This window comes from Podarcis melisellensis, assembly GCF_964234715.1.
Source record: "Podarcis melisellensis genome assembly, chromosome: 8".
NCBI classification, from domain to species: Eukaryota; Metazoa; Chordata; class Lepidosauria; order Squamata; family Lacertidae; genus Podarcis; species Podarcis melisellensis.
Genome location: NC_138540.1, coordinates 12,947,716 through 12,966,542, shown reverse-complemented (window position 1 = coordinate 12,966,542; position 18,827 = coordinate 12,947,716). Strand labels below are relative to the sequence as shown.

The following is an 18,827-nucleotide window of genomic DNA, read 5'->3' as shown; positions in this document are numbered from 1 at the left end:
AGGGCTCTTGCGAGTTTTCCATTGGACCACATTGAAAACAGAATGCTGGACTAGATGGGCTAATAATAATAATAATAATAATTTTTATTTATATCCCGCCCTCCCCAGCCGAAGCCGGGGTCAGAGCAGCTAACAACAGTAAAAAAATAAAACATTATAAAATCATTATAAAATTAATTCCAATCAGATTAATGGCAACCATTGGGCTAGAGTTCTGTGAGGATTGCCAAAGGAGGGAGTCAGGCTGTGCCCTGGCCAAAGGCCTGGTGGAACAGCTCTGTCTTGCAGGCCCTGCGGAAAGATGTCAAGTCCCACAGGGCCCAGGTCTCTTGTGGTCTCCACCAGATCGGAGCCACAGCCGAAAAAGCCCTGGCTCTAGTTTGCCAGCCTAACCTCTCTGTGGCCTGGGACCTTCAAGATGTTTTTGTTTGAAGACCGTATTGCGTTAGATGGTACCAAACACCGAGCAAATTGGCCAAAATGTATAAATCGAAATCAAATAAATGTTCCCCTTTTTGTTTATCTCTCTGGGGAAGCGGCTTCCGTAAGCGGATTGGTAGATTCTAGCAGTGGAAGGAAATGGGACAAAGAACTAGCTGTCTGATAAACACATAAGAACATAACGGGAGCCCTGAAGGACCAGGCCAGTGAACCATCTAGTCCATCATCCTGGGGGAGACTCACAATCGGGACTCGAACCCAAGAGCCCTCTCCCCCTGAAAATGATATATCGATGGTATCTCAGAGTAAACTGGCAAGAATGTATAAATCTAAATCAAAGACGTGTTGGAAATGTAAAGAGAAAGAAGGTTCTTTTTATCATACGTGGTGGTCTTGTGGTAAGGTTAAAGCTTACTGGGAAATGAAATATAACGAAATGAAAAGAGTGTTTAAAATAACTTTTGTAAAAAAAACAAACCCAGAAGCTTTTCTTTTGGGAATTCTAGGGACAGAACTACCTAAAATTTATAGAAACTTATTCATGTATGCTACTACAGCGGCAAGAATGTTACTTGCCCCAAAATGGAAAAAAAACAGAAGTCCCAGCAAAGGAAGGATGCATACAAAAACTTATGGAATATGCAGAAATGGCAAAACTTACTGGAAAAATAAGAAATCAAGATAATAGTTTTTAAAATAAAAGAATGGAAATGGTTTATTGAATACAGTAGTTGCAGATAAATTATAAACAGATAAGAACATTGGCAGGATTATTGTAATAACCTGCAGTTTCATAAGAGTATATATTTAGCGAAGGCGAATAAATGAGCAAATTAATTAGGATATGCAGAAGATATCAAAAACAAATTTAAGGAACCACAGAAAGAAGGGGAAGGAGGTAAAGTTTGGAAATGTCAGAATGATTGTAAAATCAGTGAAACGTATAAACTTGAAAAGTACAAAATTCTTAAAAATACATAAACAGGCAAAAATCATAATAGATGGGCTATTGGTCTGATCCAGCCGGCTCTCCTTAGCTTATTACAAAAGTGCTTCTTGCTGCATTGTTGCTGGGTTGCATTTGACGACCTTTCCCCATGTCTGCTTAACTCCTCTGGCAGGACATCACGCCTTACATGAATCCCTCCCCTTTCACGGTTTCGCCGAATACTCACGTCTCACAAGTCTTCAACCTCTTCCGGACGATGGGGCTCAGGCATTTGCCTGTGGTGAATGCTGTTGGGGAGGTGAGTTTAACCTGTCTTTGGGAAGAATTTTTCAACTGGGTCTGGGTGTAACTTTTCTCCCACCACTTCCTCTTCCACCTAGTTAGGTTTGTGCCAAGAGTTTAAAATCCAGAGGCCGTCTTGCTGCAGAATCCAGAGCAGGCATCCCCAAACTGAGCCCTCCAGCTGTTTTGGGACAACAACTCCCATCATCCCTAGCTAACAGGACCCAGTGGTCAGGGATGATGGGAATTGTAGTCCCAAAGCAGCTGGAGGACCAAGTTTGGGGATGCCTGATCCAGAGCTTTAAGGCAGATGTGTCTGCCTAATAACCACCACTAGATGTTGCTGTGCTCTAGAACAAACAATCCCAACATATAGTGCAGAGCATAGGAGGCCAGTTTGTAGTATGCTGAGCTATGAGTGTTTCCCAAACTTGGGTCTCCGGTAGCTTTTTCACTCCAGTTCCCATCATCCCTGACCCTTTGTCCTGCTAGGTAGGGATGATGGGAGTTGTAGTCCAAGAAAAGCTGGAGACCCAAGTTTGGGAAACCCTGGCCTAGATGATCCTGGCATAAACTGCTAGCAGATGTATGGAGGCAAAAGACTGGGTGGCTCTCCCAAGGAGTGGGTCCCCCACGTGGGCAGTACTGCCCCATGGGGGTTGGTGGGATTACCTGGGGGTTGCCAGAGGTATAAATGACTATCAGACTCTGAAAAGCTGGTATTTTTAGATCAAGCTTATCAATGTTGTTGAATTAATTAAACAAAATGTATTTTATTGGATTTTGAGTAAATGTGTGATTACCGTATTCTTCGCACCATAGGGCGCACTGGACCATAGGGCGCACCCAGTTTTTAGGGAGGGAAATCAAGGGGAAAAAATCTCCCCCCCCCCAGCCCCAAAGAGCAGCGTACAGGCTGCGCACAACCTCTCCCTGCCGGAGAGGCACATGCGAAGGCAGCGAGCAGGATGGAATGGATCCCGCTTGCTGTTTTGGTTTCCTCTTTAGCCCCACGCAACCTCCCCTTGCTGGGAGATGCTGCGCAGGGCTTTCCTGGCTTTCCTGGGAGGTGGGGGGATTCCCTCACCTCTCCCAAAAGCCCACAGAAGCCGTGCAACCCCTTTAAAGAGATCACGGCTTCTCCTGGCTTTTCTGGGAGGTGGGAGAAGGGACTGATGCAGCCAGTCAGTCCCTTCTCCCACCTCCCAGAAAAGCCCGCAGGAGCGCACGGAGCTTGTGTGCAGCTCTTGGGGGCTTTTCCCGCCTGCCTCCCCCCTGCATTCGCTCCATAGGATGCAAGATGCACACACATTTCCCTGTGCTTTTTAGGAGGGAAAATACGCTAACTGTTTTATCGTGTTGCTATCTTCCTTAGTAGGGACGTGGGTGGCGCTGTGGGTTAAACCACAGAGCCTAGGGACTGCCAATCAGAAGGTCGGCGGTTCGAATCCCGTTGCTCAGTCCCTGCTCCTGCCAACCTAGCAGTTTGAAAGCACACCAGTGCAAGTAGATAAATAGGTACTGCTTTGGCAGGAAGGTAAACGGCGTTTCCGTGCGCTGCTCTGGTTCGCCAGAAGCGGCTTAGTCATGCTGGCCACATGACCCGGAAGCTGTACGCCGGCTCCCTCGGCCAATAAAGCGAGATGAGCGCCGCAACCCCAGAGTCGGTCACGACTGGACCTAATGGTCAGGGGTCCCTTTACCTTTACCTTTATCTTCCTTAGTGGGTCATGCAAACCACTATTCCGAATAATGCTTTTTTATACCACAATACACTAGGTTATCCTGCAATGAGCTAGCAGGTGTTTGGAGGCATAAGACTGCCTGTCTTCTGGGTCTTTTGGGCTGCAGTTCCCACAAGCCTCAGACAACATAGTTCAGATTCATGGAGGGAGGGCCAGATGCATTTATAGTTGTACCTTGGAAGTCAAACAGTTTAGTTCCAGAACAATTTGGCTCTCGAATGTCGTGAACCTGGAAGTGACTGTTCTGGTTTGCAAACTGCTTTTGGAAGCCGAATGTCCGATGGGGCTTCTGATCAGAAGCTGCACTTTGGTTTTCGAACGTTTTGGAAGTCGAATGGACTTCCGGAACGGATTCCGTTCGACTGCCAGGGTACGACTGTCTCTATCTTTCTAGGCAAAATGCGCTTGCACTGGCAAATTAGAACTTCTGTGTTCAGAACTTCCATGTCTGGAGAGTTCAGACCAGGCTGGAGGGCAGCTCTGCAGAGATCACATTGCAGTCATCAGGTTATGGGCTGCTAGACTTGTTTATTTAATAAAATATATGCATTGCTTGATTGTAAAAAAAAAGAAAAAAGAACAAAAACTCAAAGCAGTTTACAAAGAGAATACAGTGGTACCTCGGGTTGCAAACACTTCAGGTTACAGACTCCACTAACCCTGAAATAGTACCTCGGGTTAAGAACTTTGCTTCAGGATGAGAACAGAAATTGTGCTCCGGCAGCGCGGTGGCAGCAGGAGGCCCTATTAGCTAAAGTGGTGCTTCAGGTTAAGAACAGTTTCAGGTTAAGAACGGACCTCCGGAACGAATTAAGTACTTAACCCGAGGTACCACTGTAAAACAAAGTTACCAGAAGGTTTGTCTAAACAAAAACATTTTTAGCAAGGGCTGAAAAGAGCAAAGGCGCACGCCTGTTTATCAATAGGCAGGGAGTTCCATTGTGTAGATGCTGCCACACTAAAAGACGGACGAGATGGGTAACCCTGGTTTACCCTGCCCTCTTTTTCTCCCGCCGCCTCTTCACAGATCGTTGGGATCATCACGCGCCACAACCTGACCCACGAATTCCTGCAGGCCAGGCTACGACAGCACTACCGGACCATCTGACCCCTCCGCTCCCGCCTCCCAAGCCGCCGCTTCGGGTTCCCGCATGGCCCCCGGGTCACCTTCGTGCACTTTAAAGGCAACAAAAGCGGACCGGCTTCTTTCTCACTGGGGGAACGCCCCCCAGTGACCTCTCGGGGGATGGAAGACTCTGGGAGTTGTGGTCTGAACGCTTGCCTTCTAATCTTAGGGGCTCGCTCACCTGCTGCCCCAATTGGCTTCCGATCGGCATCGTCCCGACATTTCACCGCCCCGCCGGCACGATTCATATCTATGCCATATTCCAGATGGAAGGAACACCTGTCCTTTTCTCCTCTCCTTGCCTTATCCTAAAACCAGGTGTTCACCATCTCGAAAGACTCAGAAGACCAATGCAGCACGTAGCCGCTATATCTCAAGCTTGGGCCAGCAGTTTCCTCCTATTTTGCATTCGTAGTTTCAGTAAGGCTAAGAAGAAGAGACACTTTTCTCTCTCTCTCTTTTTTACTGCAGACTCTGGAATTCCCTGCGTAGAATTTTCATTTTCATTTTCATTCCACTTAACTGCACTTTTGAGTTGTTGTTTTTCTCAGCTAGAGGCTGGGATCCTTGATGTTTGGGGGTGAGGGAAAGTCTCCACTTGAGGGAACCAAACCCTTGATCCTTAATTATCTTTTTTTTGGGGGGGGGGGAGGTTATAGGTGCATATGGAAGGGAACAAAAAATCGTGCCACTAAAAGTAAGTGTATGTTGGGGTGTGTTAGTGAAAGGCAGCGTTTGCCTCTTGTGAGTGAGGAAAGCCGCATGGGTCAGTTTTGCAAGGGTTTGGCAGCGGGAGTGCCGTGGGTTTGTTTGCACCTGCAACCCTCCAGGCATTGCTGGACTATGACTCCCATCACCTCTGACCACTACTGGCTGCTGGGAGTTGTAGTCTAGCACCTGAAAGGAGTCACAGATTCACCAACCCTGCCTTGAAGACCCAAGATGGAGCAGGTGTGTGCCTACAGAACAGATTCAGGTCTCCTAGCTCTCTAAAGGCTTAATTTTTTTAAAGAATAAGTCAGCACCCTGAATTGGAAATTGGGACCTCAAATTATCTCTTCCCGGGCCATCTTAGCTTGGCATTGTAGTATGGAAGCGTTAGAACAGAGGGTTGGAACTTGTGGCCTTCCAGATGTTGGGACTACAACTCCCATCATCCCTGGCCCCGGGGCTGATGGGAGTTGGGAGTCCAGTGTCCTCTGGAGGGCAAAACCCCACTCTCAAGGGAGAGAGACATTGGGAGTGGAGCTGAACTGGTTTGCCTGAAGGGTTTCCAGTAAATAGTAAGCTTGATGGCCAGTGGCCATTCATCATCACTGAGAAGAATCTCGCTTGTCTTGCAGGTGGCTGTCTGGCACCCTGCCGCAGACATTTTGCAGGGAAAGTCAAGCTCATTGGTGAAAGTTTCCCCTAATCAAACCCACTGGTGATCGGCGCCCGTAATTCCTATCTGTCTCAGCCCCTTAAACTGCCACCAGCTGGTCGCTCCATACCAGGCTGCTGCCACTGTATAGAAAACCAAACTTAAATATATTTCTGGAGTGTTTAAAGGTTTTCTCCTGCATGCACTAGGCATCTAGCAGCAATTCCCTAAGCAAACCCGAGCAGGTCACGTGCATTGGGACAACAGCTCTGTCGCTACAGAGGCACCAATTTGCAGAGTGGCCCTGCCATGTCCCCTCAAATCTACCCATGACACATCTGGTTGGGCTTGTTTGACACCCACACACCCCACGGCAGATCTCCAATCTTTCCCTTCCTCCTGCAAGTGATTGTAAGGACTGCTGGGGAATTCAGTCCTCCGAACAGTAGATCTCCAGGGGGTGTCTCTGAGAATCCAGTTTTCATAGAAAGACTTCCCTTTAACTAGCAAGTCTTGAAAAGTTGCAATTGTGACACCCAGTCCAGGACCGAAATAGATTTTTTTTTTTTGCAAAGGGGGGTGGGGGGGACTGTCTGCAGCAGTTCCAGGAGCACTTGAGAGAGTTCATGTATTTGCAGAGTCACCTCAAGCCAGCCCAGGCCGGTCTGGGGCTTCTCGCAAGCCCCATCTCAGCTGCCCCCTTCGCAGTTATTCCAGCGGACTCCTGCCTCCGTAGGTTTTTTCCTCTGTTCTTGCTTCTGCTAAATCTCTCCGGTTTGGAAAGGTGACAGCCCTGATGCTGATGGTCTTGATAAAGCACAGTTGTGGAGTGTGGATTTTGCAGGTTTTTTCTTCCCAGGCCGAACAGCCAGAGAGAAAATGCATTCCAAGAAAAGGACCCCTACAGCTCTGCCTGCACACAAAAATAAAACAAAATCCTCCTTCCATGTCACCCCACCTGTTAAAACCTGTTCTGTGCCACAAGGCAGGCAGGGAAGGAATCGCTTTGAGCGTCTCACTCCATCACAACCTTGTTGGTCTCATTAAAACCAAAACGTGGGCTGTCTCCAATGTTAGTTTTACTTACAAGTAGTCCTGCTGAAATTAATAGGTTCGGTCCTGTGAATTTCAGTGGGTCTACTCTCAGCTGGATGCAACCCTGTGTTTGTGGACCCCTCCCTCTTTTAAACCATTCTGTGCCACCAGTGACGCTAATTCAGGCATCTCAGTTTCCCGTCTTCCGAAATTATATGTGTGCATTTGGGCTCCTGGGGTGTAGGACACAAAAATTGCCTGGTTTCGAGTTCTGATTTCATTTCCTTGAACCAGGAATGCAGTGTGTGTGTGTGTGTGTATAAATGTGCAATGTGTGTTTAAAATGTGTAAAGTCTGTCTCTGCATAGCTCTTTGTGATTGTGTGGTAGTGCATGTGGGTTTTTTTTTTTTAAGAGAAAGAAAATCAGAACCAGGTCCTTCTCTCTGTCCCTCTAAATCCATTGAAAGACTTCAGCTCTTTTCTGCTTCTCAGACCCACTGCTTTATTCCTTTGACCCCTTGAGGAGGAAGGAAGGAGGGCAGTCCACATCTTTAAACCTTAATTTGGCCCTGGCATTTTCTGGTTGCAGCAGGTATCAGCTCAGCCCTGCAAACCACTTTTTAAAATTATTATCTCTCTCTTAGCTGGGGCATAATCAACTTTCTTCCTAAGCTTGTGTCCTTGACGGCAACTACTACTCTTAAATTGCCAAGCTCTTAAAAAAAAAAAGTTCCCACAAGTTTGAACCTCTCTGATACTTATTGATCTGCAAGCCGTGTTAAAAAGTGGGAGAGTTGAAGATTTCATTGGCACCAAATAACAAGTCTGTGTTTTGTTGGGGGGGGGGGATGTGTGATTTTTTTGTGCTGCCCCCTTGTGAAAGGGGAGGGGCTGCCTCCCCCCCCCCCACCAGAAGTCCAGCAGCCTGGCACTGAACAGCCGCGGCATCGTTGACATCTTGACTTAACAGCCGGTTAAATGAGCTGCTTTGCCACTTCTCGGCAAAGCTTGCCCAGAACGTGTCGGGTTTCTTCCTTCACTGCGATCTCGTAAGATGTCGAACCAATTAAAGACTGTCTTCCCCAACTCCCCAGAGCTGTTGGCTCGAAGGAGCTTGACAATACATTTCTGTGTTTCGAGCCGATTTATTTGTTTTTGGCATTCTGGCGATGCCCAGATCACGCGGTGCTGCTTCATTTTGAAACCAGTGGCTTTAGGACTCCTATCCTGAGGAGTGTCAGCTATCCTGACAGGGCAGCTGTGCTCTCTCTGTCTCTCTCTCTCTAAGGGATCTTTCTTCTTCCCTATCATGATGAAAAGTTCCACTGTTCCCGCACATGCCGACAAGGGGCTTGTTAGCGGAGCTAAGATACAGAGCTGCAATGCATCTCGGTTTCTTGCTAGGTGATGCCGTTGTTCTCATTGCTGGGCTTCTCGTGGACTTGAGATTGCTGAGATTTTTGTGCAGGGGGAATTTTGTGGGCGGGGGGTTGTAGGGTGTGTGTGTGTGTGTGGGTCTGGGGGAAAGGGGTATATCATGATGGTGTGCATTTGTTGGCGTGCGTGGTAGGGGAGGGGCATGTGAGTTTTTGCTCCCACGCTGTTGTCCAAAGAACCATCACTTAAGTTCCTAAATTGGGCTTGGTTCCAGCCTATTCACTTCCCTCCGATAGATGCCCTTTTCTCTGTCTCTTACTTTCAGGTCGTGCCTTCTGAGTTTATTCAACCGTGCTTTTAAAAAAAGGGGGGTGTAACCCATGCAACAATGGCTTTGTGTTCCTATGTCACCAGGGGGAGGCCAGAACGGATGAATTCTATGCCGATTGATGCCTGCCACCGCTGAATTCTGTGCCCTCTGCAGTTCTCTGAGGTGTGTGTGCATGTCTTGCCTTTAGTTAGATGCACATTTTTAAAATAGCCCAACATCCACACACATTTGGCACTGACCACTTTCCTCCACCGCCAAATGCCTCTTATCCAAAGCAACAGGAAAGGTTTTGCTTTTCTGGGTCTGTCCTGAATAATTCTGGGAGCATCTCATCCCCTTCATTTTTAAAGGAGGAGGAAGCAGGCAGAATCTTTACTCAGTGCTTTTCATTTTGTGAAGTTAAACTATAGGGGAGAAAAGGGTTTACCACAGATGTGGGGAACCTTCCGGCCCCCCCAGATGTTGATGAAATATAACTCGCATCAGCCCAAGCAAATGGCCAGGTATGATAGGGAGATGCTGTTCAGCAACTGCCTGGAAGGCCAGAGGTTCTTCACACCTGGTTTGCCCAGAAAGCAACACTTTTGTCCCACGTTGCAAGAGGATTTTTTCCATCTGGCGGATTGAAAGTCAGTGATGCAGACTGGCTAGCCTCCCTGTCTCAAATGTGCCACTCAAACCCTCATTTCCGAAATCGTCGCCCCAGACTGCTTGAGGTCTGCTGATGGCTTGGCCAAAACTTGGTACCCACCCCTTCTCTCTCCCCCCGCCCCCAATAAAGCCTAGACTCCCAGACAGACAGAAAGCCCTTAAACCCTCAGATCAGTGTTCAGCTTGAGCCCAGGGCAGAGAAATCTGGAGCAAATATTCATGTGTTCTCCTTTTCACTGCCCACTCTGGTCTCTAAAACAGTATTAAATTGCCATATCAAGGCATAACCCCTGTCTCATTCCTCCATGTCGCGGTGCATTCCCCTGGTAAACCCTCTCAATGTTTTCTTAAATCTAATTTGTGTTTATTTTTTTCCCTGAGGGGAGTGTTTGTGACCAAATGATGGGAATTAATTCTGTTGTGTATATAATTATTATTTTTTATTTTTTTTAAAAAATGAGTGAGATAATTATTATTATTATTTGTGTTTGACCGCCTGTAGTGTTTAACCATGGCCATCCTCTTTGTGGGGGGCAAGAAAGAAAATAAATTAAATTCCTCCCGTGCATCTGTCTTCAAGGATCTTTTGTGATGACCATTTCCTTCTGTTGCGCATCACCTTTCTAGTTGCTTGGCTTCCTTCGGCCACCTGGACATAGAAGAAAGCAGTAGCTCAGTTGCTTAGAGCACCTACTTTGCATGCAGAAGGTTCTGGTTTTGATCCCTGGCATCTCAAAAACCTGGAGAGCCTCTGCCAGTCAGTGTAGACAATATTGAGCCAGATCGACTGATGGTATGACACAACTTCCCATGGTTCTGTTTAAACCAGCCTGTTACCTGGAGCCATGAGGACTAGAATCTTGTGTTACATGTTAGCTGAAGGACCATAGCTCAGTTGTAGAGCACCTGCTTTGAACATAGTGGTGCATGCTCTAGTTATCTCCCGCTTGGACTACTGCAATGCGCTCTATGTGGGGCTACCTTTGAAGCTGACCCAGAAACTACAATGAATCCAGAATGCAGCAGCTAGACTGGTGACTGGGAGCGGCTGCCGAGACAATATAACACCGGTCTTGAAAGACCTACATTGGCTCCCAGTACGTTTCCAAGCACAATTCAGAGTGATGGTGCTGACCTTGAAAGCCCTAAACGACCTCGGTCCAGTATACCCGAAGGAGCGTCTCCACCCCCATTGTTCAGCCTAGACACTGAGGTCCAGCTCTGAGGGCCTTCTGGTGGTTCCCTCACTGCGAGAAGTGAAGCTACAGGGAACCAGGCAGAGGGCCTTCTCAGTAGTGGCACCTGCCCTGTGGAATGCCCTCAAATGTCAAGGAGATAACTAACTGACTTTTAGAAGGCATCTGAAGGCAGCCCTGTTTAAGGAAGTTTTTAATGTTTGATGTTTTATCGTGTTTTTAATATTCTGTTGGGAGCCGCCCAGAGTGGCTGGGGAAATCCAGCTAGATGGGCAAGGGTATAAATAAAAAATTATTATTAAGTTATTATTATAGGAGGTCCCAGCTATAATCCCAGGCATCTTCAGGCAGGTCTGAGAAAGGTTTTCCGAACTGGATGGACCAATTGTCAGACTTCCAGTGTTCCTAATGTGTTGATCTCACATAGCATCCCCTCTCTTTGGCCTAAAAAAAGTCAGTGGGCAGCCAGCTGCCTCTGGGAAGTTTGCAAGCCAAGAACAAAGGCAACTCTCTATCTCAAACTGTTGACCCTCAGCACTTGATATTCAGTGGTTCACTGCCTCTAACCATGGGTCTCTATTTAACTAGAAAAGGGGACCTCAGCCCTGCTTTAAAGTTGAGGGCCAGATTTCTTTCTGGGCAGGCTACTGAGGGCCACATGGCAGGGACAGGTGGGCTTGGGGTGAAAGTAGATGGAGCAACAAATGTAAATTTTGCCATGTGTACAGTAGGCTGCTTTCTACACTCTTCATCCTCCAGGTAAGCAAGAGGCATGATCAGCATTTAAGGGCACATTGCAGCCCGGCAGATACACTAAGCAAGGTCGGTAAGGGGCATGGCCTGAGTAGAATGGGGTGTGGCCTATTTGGAGAGGGGTGTGGCTTGGGGAGGAGCATCCCAAGGGCCAGGTGAAATCTCAGGAAGAGTCTCCTATCACTCCCAACCTTGAGGTCTTTTTACCTGCAGTCGCCAGAGAACGCAAGTATATACAGGCAGGTAATAAAACGAGATTTTGTCACTGCAAATGCACAATTTAATGCAGCGGTTAAAACAGCAAACAGCAGGAAATGTGCCTGGAATATTGGGCAGGGGTCGTCCTTTATGAAAAATCTGGCATGGCAGCTGTTGCAAGAGGCTCTTGAGAAAATAATGGGCATAGGCTCCCTGCCTGAAACTGCTGCCAGTCAGTGCATGCAATACTGAGCTAGATGGACCATTGGCACAACTATATTCTGCGCTGGGGGGGGGGGAGCAGTTTGGCAGGTGACACAAGGAGAAGGAAGGCTCAGATGTTTCCACACCTACAAGCTTTTCTCAACCTTAGGATCTCAGATGTTGTTGGGCCACAGTGTCCATTGTTGTTTAGTGGTTTAGTCGTGCCCGACTCTTCGTGACCCCCATGGACCAGAGCACGCCAGGCACTCCTGTCTTCCACTGCCTCCCGCAGTTTGGTCAAACTCATGCTGGTAGCTTTGAGAACACTGTCCAACCATCTCATCCTCTGTCGTCCCCTTCTCCTTGTGCCCTCCATCTTTCCCAACATCAGGGTCTTTTCCAGGGAGTCTTCTCATGAGGTGGCCAAAGTATTGGAGCCTCAGCTTCAGGATCTGTCCTTCCAGTGAGAACTCAGGCTGATTTCCTTCAGAATGGAGAGGTTTGATCTTCTTGCAGTCCATGGGACTCTCAAGAGTCTCTTCCAGCACCAGAATTCAAAAGCATCAATTCTGCAGTGATCATGGAACCCAAGAAAGTAAAATCTCTCACTGCCTCCATTTCTTCCCCTTCTATTTGCCAGGAGGTGATGGGACCAGTGGCCATGATCTTCGTTTTTTTGATGTTGAGCTTCAGACCATATTTTGCGCTCTCCTCTTTCACCCTCATTAAAAGGTTCTTTAATTCCTCCTCACTTTCTGCCATCAAGGTTGTGTCATCTGCATATCTGAGGTTGTTGATATTTCTTCCGGCAATCTGAATTCCAGCTAGGGATTCATCCAGCCCAGCCTTTCGCATGATGAATTCTGCATATAAGTTAAATAAGCAGGGAGACAATATACAGTGTCCATTAGCCCTGACCATTAACCATGCTGGCTAGTGGGAATTGGCATCCCAACATCTTCCGCAGAGCCACTGCCAAGTTGTGGGAAATCCTGTGTGAGAACTAGGCAGTTCTGGGGCTTGAGAGACCAGGCAAAAAGTGTGGTCTCTTTCCATGGTGCTGAATCCCTTTTATATCCCTGAACAGAGCAAGGGCGTCCAAGTTGCCGCTTTTGATCACATGCGTTTGAGGAAATAAAGCCAATTCGCGTTACAAAGCAGGGGGAACGTCCGATTTCCCTCCCCCCCAGTCCTGAGAGCTTGCAGTGGGGTTACAAGTAGAAGCCCATCTCCTTCCGTCCTCATGATGATCTCTGGGAACTAAGTCATGGTGAAAGTGAGAAAATGCCGGTGAATTGTCCGCACGCCAAGGAGGTTGTGCATTCTTTGATAGGAGTAGTCGGGAGTGCTTTAATGGGATTCAGGAGCCATGGGAGCAGTGGAAGACTGGGGAGTTGGTTGTCGTCAGCTTCAGTTCTGCGAGAAGGGAGAGAGAATAAAAGAGCAACATTTATTACAAAGCCAACTAGGAGCGACAGCACCGTGTTGAAGCAGAGTTGTCTGTTACCATGGGGTGTGGCAGGGGTGGGGGTAAGCCCTGGAGTTCGGAGAGTTTATAAGTTAAGGCAGGAAAAGAAATAAATTGATGGGCAGGAAAGCATCATGAAATGATAGACTGGAAAAATCTTTTCTACCTTCCCTCAAAACTGCCTTTTGACAGTTATCTTGCAAAGCCCTCCAGGATCCGACTCCTTTTTGCTATTTTAAAGCTGTCTGGCTTTTCCTCATTATTGTCTATACCAGTATTGACCCTACCACTTCTTCTTCTTTCAAATTTTCAAATTAATTTTCCAAAATTTTTTAAGACAAGCAAACAAACGTACATCCGAATTGTAATTAAAACAATCTTAATAACATTGTTAAATGACTTCCTCAAATCCCCCTGGTTGAATTTCATTGTATATCATTTTAACAGTTTTCCAAAATCAATTTTCTCAAAAAAAATTAACTTAATCACTTAACATATTACTACTACTACTACTACTACTACTACTACTACTACTACTACTATTACCTGGCCCATCTGGCTGGGTTTCCCCAGCCCCTCTGGGCAGCATCCAGCAAAATATTAAAATACAATATTTGTATTTTACAAATATGACCCCACCAATAACCTTTGTATCCAAAGGGTTCTGGACACAGAGGCTGCAGGGGCACCAGATGGGGAGCTGGGTGCCACCTAACGCCCATTCCGCACTTGTAAGAAATCAATCTTCTAGGACGGCAGCACTTAAAAACTTTGGAACTCACTGCCACTTGTCATCACTGTCCCCTTTCGGCTGCCATGTTTCTTTAGACAAGCCTATACAGACACATGGAACACTCACATGCATTTTATACCTTTTCAGCTGCAGTTAATTTTGATTTTGTCAATGCTTTGGAAACCTGAGATCTTATCAAGGATTTTGATGTTTTGTTTTTAGCTCTGCTAACTGCCTAGAAAGCGACGCGGGTGGTGCTGTGGGTTAAACCACAGAGCCTAGGACTTGCCGATCAGAAGGTTGGTGGTTTGAATCCCAGCGACGGGGTGAGCTCCCGTTGCTCGGTCCCTGCTCCTGCCAACCTAGCAGTTCGAAAGCACCTCAAAGTGCAAGTAGATAAATAGGTACCGCTCCGGCGGGATGGTAAACGGCGTTTCCATGCACTGCTCTGGTTCGCCAGAAGCGGCTTAGTCATGCTGGCCACATGACCCGGAAGCTGTACGCCGGCTCCCTCGGCCAATAAAGCGAGATGAGCGCCGTTACCCCAGAGTCGGTCACGACTGGACCTAATGGTCAGGGGTCCCTTTACCTTTACCTTTAACTGCCTAGAGGGTGTGTATGTAAATCTTGTTGGATAACTAATAAATGAGTGAATAGCTATGGCAAAGTGCCCCCCCTACCCAAAGGGCTTTCGCTCAGCGCTAGAGCACATGCCATGCATGCAGAATGTCACAGGTTCAGTCCCCAATGGCATCTCCAGCCAGAAAGACTCTCTGCCTGAAATCTCAGAATGCTGCTGCCAACCTGTGTAGGCAACATTGTGCTAGAGCGACCAATGGGCTGACTCGATGTCAGGCACCTTCCTGTGTTCCCTTACCCGGTTCCTGTTACAGCCAAGTCCGGTTGAGGTCCCTATCCTGTCCAGCCTCTGGCCGAAGCAGTTTGAGGACCTTTGCAGGCTGCGGGGAGAGTTGAAAAGTGCTCTCAGTTTGTTCCTTGTAGCCGCCGGCTCTCTTGCCACTGGCTGCTCCCAGCTGCTGGGGCCGAAGGCGCCTTCACCCTGAGGCCTTGCGTATTCGTTGTCCCAGGTGGCAGAAGCCTGGGAAACATCTCTGGCTGTTTCGTCATTGGGTTGGAGCTCCGACTCCTTTCCTCCGAATTCAAGTCTGTCTTCCAGGAGCTCCAGAAGGGCCTGGCAAACAGGAGCCGGGAGGGAGGGGAAGAGAACAAGAGCCATAGAATTGGAAGGGATCATGAGGGTCATCTGTGGGATGCGGGTGGCGCTGTGGGTTAAACCACAGAGCCTAGGACTTGCCGATCAGAAGGTCGGCGGTTCGAATCCCCAAGACGGGATTGAGTTCCCGTTGTTCGATCCCAGCTCCTGCCAACCTAGCAGTTCGAAAGCATGTCAAAGTGCAAGTAGATAAATAGGTACCACTCCAGCGGGAAGGTAAACGGCGTTTCCGTGCGCTGCTCTTGTTCGCCAGAAGCGGCTTAGTCATGCTGGCCACATGACCCGGAAGCTGTACGCCGGCTCCCTCAGCCAATAAAGCGAGATGAGCGCCGCAACCCCAGTGTCAGCCATGACTGGACCTAATGGTCAGGGGTCCCTTTACCTTTACTATGAGGGTCTTCTAGCTCAGCCCCACTGCAATGCTGGAATCTTTTTGCCCGATGTGGGACTCGAACTCACAACCCTGAGATGAAGAGTCTCACGCTCTACCGACTGAAGGATTGCAAAAACAAACAAGCAAAAGCTAGACTCCTGTGCAGGAGGGACCCTGTAGAACAGACACAGAATACCTGCTTTGCATGCAGAAGGACCCACGCTCAACTCCCTGATGGCATCTCCCGGTAGAGCTGGGAAAGATTTCTTGCCTGAATCCCTGGAGAGCTGCTGCCAGCCAGGGCAGACAATACTAAGCTGGGTGAACCCAAGGGTCTGACTCCACTTCAGGGAATTTAAAAATCTTTCCTATGTTCTTGTGTTAAATATGTCTTAATTTGCAGCTGATCTGGTAAAATTTGAAGAAACCAATAAAAACGATTTGGCCCACAAAACGGAAAGAAATACATTATTATTTACTTTACAATAAGGTGCTACTGGAAGGAATTTTTTTTGTTTTGACTATGGCAGACCAACACGGCTACCTATCTGTAACTGAATAATTGAACTTTGCTTTTTTATAATTTTTATTAAATTTTCTATTTTACAAGTAAAAAGACTCATTTTACATCCTTAAGAGAGCAATGACTTCCCTTCTTCTCTTTCCATGGTTCATTTTACATATCAGAAATCCCGGCCTATTTTACAAAAAATCTATACTATTCAGTATTCCATTATTGCATCCATCAAAACTTAATTACACTGCTGAATTCTTATTTATTTACCGCCCTATACCCAGGGGTCTCAGGGTGGTTCACAAAATAAAGCTTCATGCTGCCAGCGTTTTCAGCAGTACACAATTATTTCCCATATATTCAGTAAGCGTTTTCTTTAAACGTATGTTCTTCTTGTCCTGTTATTCTACATGTAAAATCTGCAAGCTGCACATATCAGTTTAAGTTGCCATTCTTCTTTAGTTGGGACCTCGGTCGTTTTCCATTTGGGGCTCACAAAACACAAGCCGCAGTAGTAGCTTATATAAATACCCTTTTTGGACACCTGGGAATTTCAGTCCGAATTTATTAAGTCCAATGTGCTGAATAATTGAACTTTTCAATGCATTGGACTTAATAAATTATTTTCTGTGCTCTTTGAAGCTAAAGCATCCCCTTGATAATTTCTAACTGTTGGGGAATCGAACCTGGAAGCTTCCACACACAAAGCAGGTATGGCTCTTACCTTAACACACAGGAACCTAGGAAGCTAAAAAAGGTAAAGGTAAAGGGGCCCCTGAACATGAGGTCCAATCGTGACCGACTCGGGTTGCGACGCTCATCTTGCCCTATTGGCTGAGGGAACCGGTGTACAGCTTCCTGGTCATGTGGCCAGCTTGACTAAGCCGCTTCTGGCGAACCTGAACAGCGCACGGAAATGCCGTTTACCTTCCCGCCAGAGTGGTACCTATTTATCTACTTGCACTTTGATGTGCTTTCGAACTGCTAGGTTGGCAGGAGCAGGGGCCAAGCAATGGGAGCTCACCCTGTCACGGGGATTCGAACCGCCGACCTTCTGATCGGCAAGTCCTAGGCTCTGTGGTTTAACCCACAGTGCCACCCGCATCCCTGCAACCTAGGAAGCTACCTTGTACCAAGTCAGACCCTTGGTTCATCGACCGGCAGTAGCTCTCCATTGCTTCAGAGGGGTGACATTCCCGTTCTTACCTGGAGATGCCAGAGAACGAATCATTCTGCAATGATTCAAGGGTAGAATAATCTAGTTCATTGAGGTAATGGTTGCTTTATATCCCTTCTGTCCTCCAAAGAGCTCAAGGAGGCACGCACGGTTTTCCTGCTCCCTGTATTGTCCTCACAACAGCCCTGCAAAGTAGGCCAGGCTAAGAGCTGGTGATGTGGTCCAAGGTCGCCCAGTGAACTTCATGTGGCTGAGTGAGGATCTGAACTCTGGTCTCTCAAGTCCTAGTTTGGCACTCTGAACTGCTGGACTGCGCCAGATTGCAGCCAACGAAGTTTTACTGCTAATAGACCCTCTGAAATTAATGGTCTTAAGACGTAGCAGTAGCTGTTGGACTGGTCATGTTGTGTGGATGCCTGATTGTCGTCTTCTAAAGCAACTGCTCTATTCTGAACTTAAAAATGGAAGGCGTAATGCTGGTGGTCAGCAAAAGAGGTTTGAAGACCCTCTCAAGGCAAATCTAAAATAATGTAGGATAAACACTGACAACTGGGAAACACTGGCCTGCGAGAGCTCCAGTTGGAGAACAGCCTTGACCAAAGGTATCATGGGCTTTGAAGACACTCGAACTCAGGACGCAAGGGAGAAACGTGCTAAGAGGGAGGCAAGCTTGGCAAATCCACACCATGATCAACTCCCACCCGGAAACCAATGTCCTCACTGTGGAAGGATGTGTGGATCCGGAATTGGCCTCCACAGTCACTTACGGACTCATTGTTAAAACCGTGTTTGTGGAAGACAACCTTACTCGGCTACGAGGGATTGCCAAAGAAGAAGTAGCTGTTATTAAGGTTCAAAATAATTATAATTATATTCCACACACACAGGTCTCAAGGTGATGTTCCGAATGCAATAAAAGCAGTTTAGAAACAGCATGGAAAGTAAGAGCAGATAAATTTAAAAACAGCACTAAACGGATACCAAATCATTCAGCTGTGGAAGCCCACAGGAACAAAGATGGCTTCAGGTGTTTCGGGGAAGTGCAGAAAATTGTGGGTGCCTGTCGTATTCTGAATGGGATGCTATTCCATAGAACAGGGGCGGCCACACTAAAATCCCTGCTCTGAGTTACTGCGGAGCTGGCTGCTGAGATCCATGGAGCTTGCAGGAGAAGTCAGCCCTGCCCATTAACTTTGAGGGGGTCTACTCTGAGTAGGACTAGCATAGGACACAATCCTTCAGCTATGTCGTCTGAACCAACCCGAAATTAGAGCCCTGCTAGTCCGCTGTGGGTTAAACCACAGAGCCTAGGACTTGCCAATCAGAAGGTCGGTGGTTCGAATCCCCATGACAGGGTGAGCTCCCGTTGCTCAGTCCCTGCTCTTGCCAACCTAGCAGTTTGAAAGCATGTCAAAGTGCAAGTAGATAAATAGGTACCACTCCGGCGGGAAGGTAAATGGCGTTTCCGTGCGCTGCTCTGGTTCGCCACAAGCAGCTTAGTCATGCTGGCCACATGACCTGAAAGCTGTACACCGGCTCTCTCAGCCAATAAAGCAAGATGAGCATCGCAACCCCAGAGTCGGCCATGACTGGACCTAATGGTCAGGGGTCCCTTTACCTTTACCTAGTCTTCTTCAAACCTATTCATTCTGAAGGAAATCAGCCCTGAGTGCTCA

General features: G+C 47.5%; 1 protein-coding gene across 1 annotated transcript in view; it reads left to right on the top strand.

Moving 5' to 3' along the window:
- The window catches only part of CLCN6 (chloride voltage-gated channel 6), a 36,788-nt gene extending 26,921 nt beyond the window's left edge, over positions 1-9,867 (top strand). The window contains exons 22-23 of the mRNA XM_081923544.1: positions 1,563-1,688; positions 4,445-9,867. Coding sequence (XP_081779670.1) covers positions 1,563-1,688; positions 4,445-4,525 — 207 coding nt within the window. The 3' untranslated portion in view covers positions 4,526-9,867. The remainder of the gene's footprint in view (positions 1-1,562; positions 1,689-4,444) is intronic.
- Positions 9,868-18,827: the final 8,960 nt, after the last annotated feature.